Genomic DNA, 12,813 nt, shown 5'->3' on the forward strand with positions numbered 1-12,813 from the left:
ACTCACGTGACCCGGCGTTAAAGCGACAGTACAAAAATCACAGTGGGGGGTATAGATACCCCCCACGTGTGTTTGTTAATTCTGATTGGAAGTTATCCAATCAGAATTAAGGCTAGGATATTTATACTTACCTTTCCTGCCTCTCAGTGCCCTGTTGTGGTCTTTGCTTTATGTATTGATACTGAACGTGTGCTTTCTGGTTACGTACTCTCTGGCTTGTTATACTGACTTTGTGACTTTCTCCTACCCTTTGACCTCGGCTTGTTTCTCGTTATTCTGTTTTCTGGTTCCCCTTACTCGGCTTATCTCCTGACTATTCTGTGTGTGCTTAGCCCGGCCACTCTAAGGTCCGGTACTGCACACTTTCTGTGTGTGTGTCTGTGTGTGTGTTAGCGTGTTGGGTTCCCCGAATCGTGACAATAACTGCATTTATTGAATGGTGTCCTATCAGTTCATTGTCTTGCTTTCTAATTTACAGTCAATAACAGTACCTGAAGATATTTAGTATCGTCATGTCTGACTAACAGGGCTATTTACTAAATTGAGAATTCAATATGAATTCAATGTCAAGTTAAAGCCAAAACAGCTGAATTGCAAAAATTATCTAAGTCAGCTATGCTTTAAGTTTTCACCTACAATTTGAACTTCAGTCCTTTTAGTTAATGATATTTTAACAAGCAATGTATTTGTAGTTATTACACAGGATGAATTTGTTTCCCAATATATAACAGTTTTATTCATGACTTTATTTTAAATATTGTTTTTAACTCTATCCCCAATACAGTAAATTGAAAAGAGAATTGCAGAGTGTGTTCCCTTAAGGGCATGTGACGAAAATCTTACATTATGCTGACCTATTACGCCTGAAACTGCATCCTTAAGGGGATAAGCTAGTATAGCTGAGTTGGACATATAGGTCCACAGAACATTTTCTCCAGTCCAGTTATTTGTGGCTTCTATTTTCTAGAAACACCATCAGGGTTATTCCAACTTGAAGGCTTAAACAGCTGAATTGAGAAAAGTTCAGAAATTCTTCCAATTTAGCTATTTTGGCCTTAAATTTGAAATTCAGTTTGATTTCACTTTGAGTTCTCAATAATTCTCACTTTTGCGAATAGCACTGCATGAATAAGCTGATGTCTTATTCTTAAGAGAAATATCATTATTTTATATTCACATTTTTTTTTATTTGTCTTCTAGGGATCAATGATTTTTAGCTTATACATTTATCATAAACAGGGAATTCGGACTCAGAGTCTTCTGATTCTTCATATACTATTGCATCGTCATCATGAGAATATCGATATTGATATAGCTCTTCATCATCATCATCATCATCTGAAGGTTCATTTATGATCTCAGTCCTAATAAAAAAAAATAATATCACTTTACTGTTGGATCTGATTATTGTATGATTATCCTTAAAATACACTTTAATTCAGTGGTTTCCAAACCAGTCCTCGAGACACACCATAAGCCCAGGTTTTGTCAGTGTCTCTGTAAGAACAGAATATGGAAATACGTGATTTTGAACTTTTGCTGTGACTTTAGATTATGTCTAGTAACCATTGCACTGATAAACTCCCATTTGTGATGCTTTCTATTGATTACACCTTTAAAAACTGGAAAATATACTCACTTTTGAAGTACGTGTGTTTGGTGCACTTGATTTGAAGCTTTTAGAATGAACACTTCCCAGACCTAGAAGTGGCAGAGAATTCTCAGCAAATTCAGGCCCCCCTTTTCTACCCAGTGAGAGCATTGCATATATCCAATAAACCCTGCCTAGCATGTTTATGGTATATGTATTTTAACTCTTGGTTGTAGATTTATTTGGAAAAACCATGAGTGCAACTGTTGCTCATGGCGAACTTGTCAAATAGCTACATTCACATTTTACAGTGAATGTAAATAACTTGCAACGGACAATGCTCTATCATAAAACATCTGTAAGAGAGCATGTTGTAGTTGTGAGTGTTTATATTAGGTGCCCACTCAATATGTTCAAGCAAGTGAAAAGGAACACTTAAACCACCAAAAAACACTACCTTTTAATGTAGTGGTTCAGGCGCATATATGTCTCTTTTCTAATTTTTATTAAACATATTTGAAAACAATTTTTAACAGAGATAATAATTAAGGAAAATGCAGATTTAGTACTTCTACATATGGCAATATCTATCTATAAAAATGCAATTTTGAGACACTTCCTTAATACCGCTAAAACTGTCCTCTGGAACAAACATGTACACCAACTAAGAAACAATGGCTTGATATGATAGAGATTCAAACTGCAGAATCGATTCAGGGGTCTATTCTGGGTGGCACCACAAAATATTTACATGCTTGGTACCCATGATCAGAATAATTAGTGCAGCGTAATAATAAGATTAATGATACAGAGATATCGCAAAATTTAGGAGTTGACAATGAGCAGAAAATTGTGACATAATAATCCTTTCTTCCAACTACTCATAAATACGACTCAACTATCTACTTCATCTCCACTTTCAATCTCTCTGTCTTTTATTTGACTTTGTTTTATTTCATTTTCGTTTTGTTCCTTTCTATTGTCATTCCTTACTCAAGAAAAACTGCAATATTCTACGAAATGTTTTTACTTCTAAACTGACATAAGACCCAAAGTCATTAGCATAAACAAAACAATTTAACAAGATGTAAAGTAATTTAAAGGAATTTTTTGTCCTAGCTTGTTGCAAAATTGTGCTTCAAACTGGGGTTTTTTTATTTTTTTTATTTTGTTTTTGCCTTTTGGATCAACAGCAAAAAACAGGTGTGAGGAAGGCTGAACTTGATGGACGCAAGTCTCTTTTCAGCTATCTAACTATGTAACTATGTAACTATGAAAAGTGTGATACCAACTAAGCCATTTCCTTCTTTTGAGGAGCAAATTATTTAGTGTATGCCTTCTTTTACTAAAGCGATACATTTATTACAGTAATTTACTGACTTAATATGAACAAATCAAAGAAGGATACTATTTCTTCTGAAATATATGAAAATAAAATAATTTGCTATTTGTCCGTAAGTTGTAAACTGACACATGTTTCTTTGCTATGCATATTAACATGGAGATGTCTAAAACTCCTGGCCCAGACAGACTCTCTAATCTATTTTTTCGTGTGTTCAAACCACAGCTGAGCAGATATCTGACCCTATTATTTAATAATATTCTTCAAATAGGCTCCTTTCCACAAGAAATGACCAGAGCTAACATTTTTGCATAATAAAACAAGGAAAGAACCCTCATGAGGTTTCTAATTATCGACCTATCTCCTTAATAAATACTGATGTCAAACGGTTTTCATCTATCATAGCTAAACGATTGAAAGAAGTAGTTGATAGGTTAATTCATCCAGATAGAATTGGATACATACCTGGGAGATGATCAGGTTTTAATACAAGGAGAATAATTGATATCCTTGATGTTTCTAAGAGAAGAGGCACCTCACTTTTAAGTATCTCTGTCGATGCAGAAAAAGCGTTTGATAGACTCAACTGGGCTTTTTTAAATCAAGCGCTACAATCATTTAACATACAGGGCTGGATCTTAGAGGCAATTATGGCTTTATATAAAAATCCATCAGCCAGAACTATAGGGCCAAATATTTGCTCAGACTGGTTTACAATTAGCAAGGGCACCAGGCAAGACTGCCCACTATACCCTTTATAATACATCCTTTCAATAAATTCCCTTGTCATAAGTATCAGGAATAACCAAAATATTCAAGGTTACAGGGTTAATAAGGAGCAATATAAAATAACCATGTATGCAGACAGCATTTTATTAAATATAAAAGACCCTGAAACATCTCTAGACACCTTGATGAAAGGATTTACTTAGTATAGCCTTGCTTCTAACTATTAATTGAATATTGATAAGATGATCCTAATGGAGATGAGATTAGACAGTGACATTCAGAATAAGATACGAGAGAGCTATGGATTCATCTGGACTAGAAATAAATTTAATTATTTGGGGATTACAATCACTAAAAACATTGATAGAATGATGGAGACTCATTTTATGAATTTTCTTAAATCTACAAATCAGTTATTAAAATAATGGAGGTGCCTTGATATATCTTGGTGGGGCAGAATTCACATTATAAACTCTTATATATCATCAAAGTGGAACTATCTCTTTCAAATTATCCCTCTAAAAGTCACAGATAGCAGGTTATCCCTTCTACAAACTTCTTTCTCCTCTTTTATATCGAAAGGCAAGAATCTCAGGATAAGCAAATGTGTCCTATCTCAAAGATCTGAAGATGGTGGCATAAATTACCAGAAATATTAGATTTCAGTATTTAGCCAACATATTATTTCTTGTTCACAGAACCCAAACTCAAATAGCTATTAGAGAATAATAGTATAGAATAGAAGCAGATGCCCTTAGAATACATGATCTCAATAGCCTTATTTAGAATACTTAAAATAGTAAAGTACAGACCTCCTATGTAGAAAATAACAAAATACTACATCAACTTATTACCACATGTATCGGGTTTAAAAAGACTATTGGGATACAATACATAATGCAGTATTGGAATTTTTAAGTCTCTCAGTTATTGAATTTAATGTAGAAAATCTATCTTTAGCTACTTGAAAAATCTAGGAATACACTGAGTAGATCAGATTTTATATCAAGGTAAACTGATGTCTTTTGCAAATTTAGCTCAATCATTTCATTTGCCTAATTCTGAAATTTTTAGTTATCTTAGAGTTAAACATCTCAAAATCAAAATCATCTAATTACAATTAGTCCTAATATAACAAGGTATTAAAAAATATTTTTTTGTAATAAAACAGTTCCAAAGATATTAACTAAAGCTACTGAATTAATCCACGTTACTAATTTTGTGGAGTGTTCCTCCCAGAAGAAGCAATGGGAGAGAGATCTTAAATGTAATCTTGAACACGATGCACGGTGTAAAGCTTTTAATTTTACACGTAAATAGGTTCCATGTCTAAATCCAATAGAAAAACAATATAAAGTTATATACAAATGGTATCTGGTGCCGGTTATACTGGCAAGGATGTATCAGAGTTCCTCTTCTTTTTGCTATAGAGTTTTTCAAAAAGAGGGTAAGTTTTTGGTGGGGCTGTTCAAAAATCAAAAAAGCTTTAGAAACACGTTTTCAATTTATAAATGATAAAACTAATATAGATTTGGAGTGGCTTCCTGTCTTTGCTTTACTACATATACATTGGCCCAAAATGTCCTGGAAAAATCAGTATTTTATAATGCATTTACTGAATTGAAAGTATCAGTGACAGCGAGGAGGTCGACATAGCCCTCCATCACCATCAAAGGAGGCACTGTTAAGGCATTATCTTAAAACTCATATCTCGTGAGGTGTAACCTATAACAAGCGTGTCATTTCATTTTTGTATATCAATATCACACTATGTTTTGTTGATTTATCTCTTCTAGATTATACAGCTGTATCCCTATTTTCTTCATCCATATATCTTGCTATTGTGGTAACCAGCTCGGAAGGTTACCTTGGGAAGCTGTTCGTTATTAAGCTAAGTTTAGTTTTATGTTTAACCCCTTAAGGACACAGCTTCAGAAGCTTGTCTTAGGCTTAATGACACAAGCAATTTTTGCATTTTCTTACTGTATGCGTTCAACTGCAATTTGCCTCTCTCTCGTTTATTGCACCGACACATATTATATACTGTTTTTTAAAGGACATAAAGGGCTTTAATTTGATGCAACATATATATATATATATATATATATATATATATATATATATATATATATATATATATATATATATATGCTTATGTATTATTAAAAAAAATACAGAAAAATGCAAAAAAAAAAAGAGAAATGTTGTGTTTTTTTGTACAGTTTTTGCAATAATAATGTGTGCCTAGTTAGTGCAGGTTAAAGAAAGTAATTACAAATACATTCATTTAGTTGTTCTGATTTACAGAATATATAATGTGTCTGGGATTTTCAGTTTATTTTGGTAGTTACGGGTCACAAAGCACAAGGAGTAAAATAAACTTTTAATATGGAGCGATTTTAGAATTTGGTATGTTTGTCTTGTAAGTTTAATAGCCATAAAAGAAAATAAAATTGCCACACAAAAGTATATATTTATATAAAGTTGACATCACAGGCTATTGTCCTAAGGTTGTCTTGACACTTTCTAAGTAGCCATTTCACCGCCAATCTGTGCTAAATATTGGAGTAAAATTTAGTTTTTGGGGGTTTTTGGCACACAAACTTATAACAAAGAACTTCTCATGTGTATTTTGTAAAGTTGGTGTGTGTTATTCCTGTACAAAGTTTTATTTTGTGTTCAGTTACTTCTGCTGAGTACAACGATACCCCCATTGTATGTCTTTGGCACTATTTCGTAAAGCTACAGTGCCATATAGGAGACCTGTCCGTTTCAACATTTACATTAGAATTTTGAGAGGCGGATTTAATGGGCCAATGCTTCCATTTGGGGTATTATAGCAGTTTGACTGTTCAAAAAAACCCCACAAAGGCCTACCATTTGTAAAAGTAGACACTCCAGGGTATCTCATATGGTGCATATTGTGCCTTAACATGCCCCCATTTTTTCACCAATATATGCCAAAGTATGTGGTAAAAAATAATTTGGGGCATTTTTTACATACGGATTACATTTTTGCTGGGCATTTTGTACATTTCATATGTGCCACTAAGTTCAACCCCCCCAAATTATGCTCAGCTAAGTCTTCTGAGTAAAACAATATGCCCAATGTATGACCTAGACACTATTTTGTGAAGTTACACTGCTGTAAAAGAGACGTAACAAGTTAAGGTTTTTAAGTGTGAATTTTCATGGAGGGTTTTGATGCGTCCGTGTCCCACTTTGGAGCACTTGAGCAGGCTACATATTACAACTACACCATAAAGGCATACCATTTCCTAAAGAACACATCCCAGGGTATTTCAAAAGGCATATTTTGAACCTTAGCGTGGGATAATATTTCCGCTAGCTTGTACCAAGTGTAATGGTAATAAGCGTTTTTTTTGCCTTTTTGACACACAAAGTGAATTTGCACAGTATATTTTTCAAATCGTATGTGTGCAACGACTGTATAATACTTCATTTGTTGCTCAGCTATGTCAGCTGAGTACAGAAATACCCCCGTATGTACCTTTGCCTGGTATATGTGGACATCGGAGAGGCACATTTGAGACACAGCCATTCCATTTTTTTTTCAAACTTTGAATTTTTACGCTGTGTCCATGTCCCATTTTAGAGTATTTTACAAGGCTATATAATACAATTACACCATAAAGGCATACCATTTCTTAAAGAAGACATCCCAGGGTAATTCAAAAGGCATAGTTTGAACCTTAGAGTGGGATCATTTTTCCGCTAGCTTGTACCAAGTGTAGTGGTAATAAGCATTTTTTCTGCCTTTTTGACACACAAAGTGAGTTTGCGCAGTATATTTTGCAAACCTTCTGTGTACTACGACTGTATACTACTGCATATGTTGCTCAGTTATGTTGGCTGAGTACAGCAATACCCCCGTATGTACCTTTGCCAGGTATATGTGGACATTGAAGGGGCACATTTGAGACACAGCCATTCCATTTTTTTTTTTCAAACTTTGAATTTTTACGCTTTGTTCATGTCCCATTTTAGAGTATTTTACAAGGCTATATAATCCAATTACACCATAAAGGCATACCATTTCTTAAAGAAGACATCCCAGGGTAATTCAAAAGGCATATTTTGAACCTTAGCGTGGGATCATTTTTCCGCTAGCTTGTACCAAGTGTAGTGGTAATGAGCATTTTTAAATGTACTTTGTAAAACTTTTTTTACTTTGTAAAACCCGTCTTTAAACTTTTTTTTCTCATTAAATATTTTACACGATCTTAACTTTTTTTACACTTTTCAATTTTTTTCTAAACTTTTCTTTTACCGTTAACCCCTAACTAGCAGTAAGCAGCACTAACCATAAATTCCCCATTTTCCCATAACAATCACCCACCCCAGCTAGCAAAATATATAATTATAAAATATTTAAATTCATTAATTAAATAAATGGAACCCCTGAGGGTTAAAAAAATAAACACAAGTTAATCCTTAAAAAAAAAATTAGATCACAGTATAATACTGTGATCTGTATTTTGATCACTGCAGGCAGTGATCAACTGGCAGGGAAGGGGTTAATTTTTATTTAGACTGGGTAAAGGGGGGGTGGTATTTTTTTTTGCTTAAACGTTACTAAAACATTTTTAAAAGTTTTTTTAACCTTTTTAAAGCTTATTTTAAAAGTTTTTTTAACGTTAACCCCTAGTTAGCCTAACACCAAATCCCCCAATTCCCCACTAACTTCCACCCATCCCAGCTAGCTAAATATATAATTTTTAAATATTTAAATTAATTAATAAAATACATTTAACCCCTGAGGGTTAAAAATTAAAATAATGAACCCTCAGGGGTTAAAAAAAAAATCAGATTACATTAAAATGTATTCCCTGCCAATTGATCACTGTAGTCAGTGATCAATTGGCAGGGAAGGGGTTAATTTTATTAAATCAGGGGAAAGGGGGGGTGGGATTTAACTTTATTTTTATTTTATTTTTACACAGGGGGCAGGATCAGTGAAGATCCGTCTCACCGCACTTCACCGTGAACACGGAAGTGCAGGGAGGCGGAAGGTGAGTATACACAGCACATGTGCTCGCTCTGACATGCTGTCAGAGCGGGCACATGAGCTGGGACAGCCCGATCCGGTGCTCCCGGTCTGCCTCTAATGCAGAGGCAGACCGGAGCACCGTTAACCCCGCGATCGCCGCAATCTGGGGTTAACTTTAGTAAATGACGGAAATTTTCCGTCAACGGTCCTTAACTGAAGGACAAGGTTGACGGAAAATTGCCGTCACCGGTCGGGAAGGGGTTAAGTCACCATACACTTGTTGTGAAAATTAACTAACAGATCAAGAAAATGTATTAACAGATCAAGTGAGAAGTGAGCAACAGAGGAAAAGAAAGGGAAGCAGTGAAACAATCTATATTTAAATATTATCTATTTATTAAATATATAATGAAAAAATATTTTTTTTCTACTGCTGCTCCTTTTTTCATTTATAGATTAATATTTCTCATTTGATATGTGAACCAAATTACAGCAAAATGCTCGTATCCAGGTACTGCAAATTATATGCATAATATTATATCAAATAATTATTTTTTGCAGTTCACTGGCTCATTTTCATGCCTTTTAAGTCACATTTTTCTCAGATTTAGCTTATTCTATTGGTTTTCTCTCATCAGGGGTTCTCACAATTTTGTCGCTGCTCCTAGCTTTAACACCACAAAGATCATTGTAGTAAGCCTAACAATGCTTCAATTACAATGTTTTCTGTACTATATGGGGATCTAAATAATAGGTGAATAGGTGATAACACATTGGATGATCCTTGAATATGTAGGCGTTTGGGAAAGCATGCATATTACTAAACCTTGTATGAATACCTTAGCATTACCTATTCAGAGCTAAATTTAATAAGAAATTAACTGATGCTGTGTGAAGACTTCTCGTGTCAATTAAATCACTTATCAAGTTCTTTTCATTATAAAAATTGTGGGAAAGACTGTTTTCATTTGTAAAAAAAAGCATTAACTGTGGTTTTCCTGGTTATAGTTCTTCTTTATAATGATCAAGTAAAAAAACAAAAACATATACAATCATAAAGTTACCGGTTTGTCATGTAGCCGTCACTCAGTTCATCAATGACTTGTTTGATATTAGAAAGTTTTGGTCTCTTGATTGGATTTGGGTTCCAGCATTCCACCATGCATTCCACCAGTTTATAAATATGATCCTGTGCACATGTACTGCGTGGAAAAGTAAAATCTATATCCTGTAAAAAAAAAAAAGAAAAAAAGAAAAAAACATTTTTTCAGTAAAAATAAAAATACTGGAACAATGAGGGGATAAAAGGATAAAAAAAAAAGTAATTTCCAAAACCCCACTAGAAGTTGCTTCAATGAACACTCCAAGCAGGAGTGCCATGGCAGTCCACATTACTGTAAGTAGGCAAACCATTTTTGATCGATTTCATTCCATACTTCAGGTCTGCCAGATGCCATTCCCAATTTCCAAACATGATGATCTCATCCAATCCAATGCTTTCCCATAGGAAATCGTTGTGAGCTATTGCGCATGCATAGCAAAACGCATCGCTGCGACAATCAGCATCTCCTCACAGAGATGTATTGAATCAATGCATCTCTATGGGGAACACACAGGAAGCACCTCTAGTGGCAATCTGAATGACTGCTACTAGAGGTGTCACAAGCAGTAATAAAAAGACTATATTTTCTCTTCTTACATTAAAAAGCCTGAAGGGACAGGAACTACCAAATGTGTACTAAACAGTGAGCAGTCAGCCGCTCAATGTTATTAAATCTAGTGACTGGACAGCTATTGCTGCTCAGTCACAAGAAAGGGCCCCATGACTTGGGGATGGCAACGGTAAATTACCACAGTGACCTGTCACTAGTCGGCCCTGTGCCCCTAATGGTCTTTGGTTCTCCCTCATGGTCATTGAGGCTATTAATATACAGTTTTGGTGGGATGTCCATTGGCGGCACTAAAAGCACCAGTGATACCGGATAGGATGGGGCTCTTTCTAGAAACTGGGGAGCAATAGCATCTGGCAGCTTTTAGTCCAGCTGAAGTGCAGGTCAAATTAGGATAATTTGGAGTCTGGTTTGCAAAATTTGGCACTTTAGCTTGCTGAAATGCTTAATATATGATAAGTGTGTCATTTTCATTGTACAAAAAGTGCAGATTTAATTTGAATTTGCACTTTTGTAAATTAGCCTTATTATAACCCTCTGGCTTTCAAGTAGACCAGTGTTTCCCAACCCAGTCCTCAAATACTCCCTATTAGTCCAGGATTTAGGGATTACCCAGTTGTGTCTAAGGTGTTTTTAGAAGAAAAAACACTTTAGACACAAAGGGTAATCCCTAAATCCTGGACTGGTAGGGGTTACTTTAGTACTGGAAACTCTGAAGTAGTCAAAAGGCCCTGTTACTTCTTGGTTTGTTTAGCTCAAACTTAAAACTAAAGGCTAAACTCAAGAGACAGGCAATTGGTCATCACATCTGCTTTGCAAAGACTTCTCTTTGAGCTGCATTAGGAAGTCTTTGATTGGGCATCCACATAAAGTCTGGACTGGGAAAGCAGGGTAGGGCTTGCAAAGACAACAGACAGGACAAAGTGAAAGAGTGCTCTGCCCATAGCCATTAAAATACCGGTGCTGAGCAATCTCACTCAGCCACAGTATTTCAATCACTGATCCCAACCTGCTGCCTTCAAAAATCTGGGATTGCAATTTAACAATTAGTGGCTCCAGACTGACAGAAGAGCAATGTGCAGCTCTCAGGTAATTGTGGCACATAGTTCATAGTAGTTGAATTTATAATTTCAAATGTGGTAAGAAACATTTAGTGTCCCCCTTGCTATGAAGGAGACACTCAGGTTCTGAAAAGAATATGAGGAGGTCTCCCTGCATGCACCTTATCCCAGTGATCGGTGCTGGGCTTTGCCAGCTGCCAAGCGTCAACCGATGTGTGCTGGAGCTGCAGCATAAGAGAGCTCTCCCTCTCATGCTGTAAGTACTGAATGAGCTACAAAATCCTCAGAGGTGGGATTATGGGTGGGATTAGAGGTTGGATTATGGGTAGATTATGGGTTGGTTTTAAAGGTTGGTTTTAAAGGTTGGTTCTAAAGGTTAGATTAAGGTTTGAATTAAGTACTGGATTAAGGATTTGATCAAGGGTTGGTTTAGGGGAACATTTATACATGTGGGATATCACTGTACTTGAAATCAGTAGCGGAATACACATATAAGGTGTGTGCAGTAGTGTGACATTCATCTTCTGTGAATTTAACAAAAATAAAACACGTATTGAAAAAAAAACTGAAAAAATTAACTAATTTGACCTAGGTTTGTGATAAAATGTGTAAATGAGAAGTGTCAGAATGTTCATCGTTACATTGCCTGCAGGATTGCAGGATGTATTTTCTACAAATATATTCTTTTGTGTACCAGTTATGGATTCTGTGACTACTATAAAAGTTGTAATCACAGCATGCCAAATTGTGCATACCTTCATAGGTAGGTTTTTGGCTCCCCCTGTGATGCAGTTCTATTTTTATTCCTCAATACACAATGGCAATGCTAGCAGCCTGTAGGCAACTAGGTTGAACAATGAATGCATCTAGCAGAACACTGTGAATTCTGTCAGGTTCAGTGAATTCCAACTAGAATTAGCTTTGGTAAATATGAGAATTGTCAATCCAGTTGGAATTTTACTACTTTCAACCCATTTTTTTCATCCTGACCAAATTCAAGTCTTGAGTAGAATTAATTTTCTTGATAATGACATCTTGATAATTCACACTTTAGTGAATAAAAAGAAATGTATACTTCATAGAAACAAAAAAAAAGTATATATCCGATGGGTATTGAATAGCATTTTCTGTAATGTATGTTAAGGGACTCATTTTAGATTTGGGCAGTTGCTTGGAAATTTCAACAATTTGGCCATTCTTCAGAATGACAAACAGCCAAATGCGACAAAGGAAGCAATAATCCATTTGCTTGTTGACAATGTGGTTGTTAATTTATTTACTTAAGTTTTTGTACATAGATCATGCCGCTGAAGTCTCACTGCTTAATACTCTGTCACACTATTTCTGTCTTGTCCATGCAGCCCTATCCATAACTTTCCTGGCTGACTCACACAGCTGTATGAAAAAAA

At 35.3% G+C, this 12,813-nt stretch overlaps 1 protein-coding gene across 1 annotated transcript in view; it reads right to left on the reverse strand.

Moving 5' to 3' along the window:
* Positions 1-1,213: 1,213 nt before the first annotated feature.
* LOC134574757 (uncharacterized) overlaps positions 1,214-12,813 on the reverse strand; it is a 62,241-nt gene continuing 50,641 nt past the window's right edge. The window contains exons 14-15 of the mRNA XM_063433848.1: positions 9,738-9,901; positions 1,214-1,364 (exon numbers count right to left, since the gene is read on the reverse strand). Coding sequence (XP_063289918.1) covers positions 1,214-1,364; positions 9,738-9,901 — 315 coding nt within the window. The remainder of the gene's footprint in view (positions 1,365-9,737; positions 9,902-12,813) is intronic.

The sequence above is a fragment of the Pelobates fuscus genome, chromosome 10 (assembly GCF_036172605.1).
Source record: "Pelobates fuscus isolate aPelFus1 chromosome 10, aPelFus1.pri, whole genome shotgun sequence".
In the NCBI taxonomy this organism is placed as follows: Eukaryota; Metazoa; Chordata; class Amphibia; order Anura; family Pelobatidae; genus Pelobates; species Pelobates fuscus.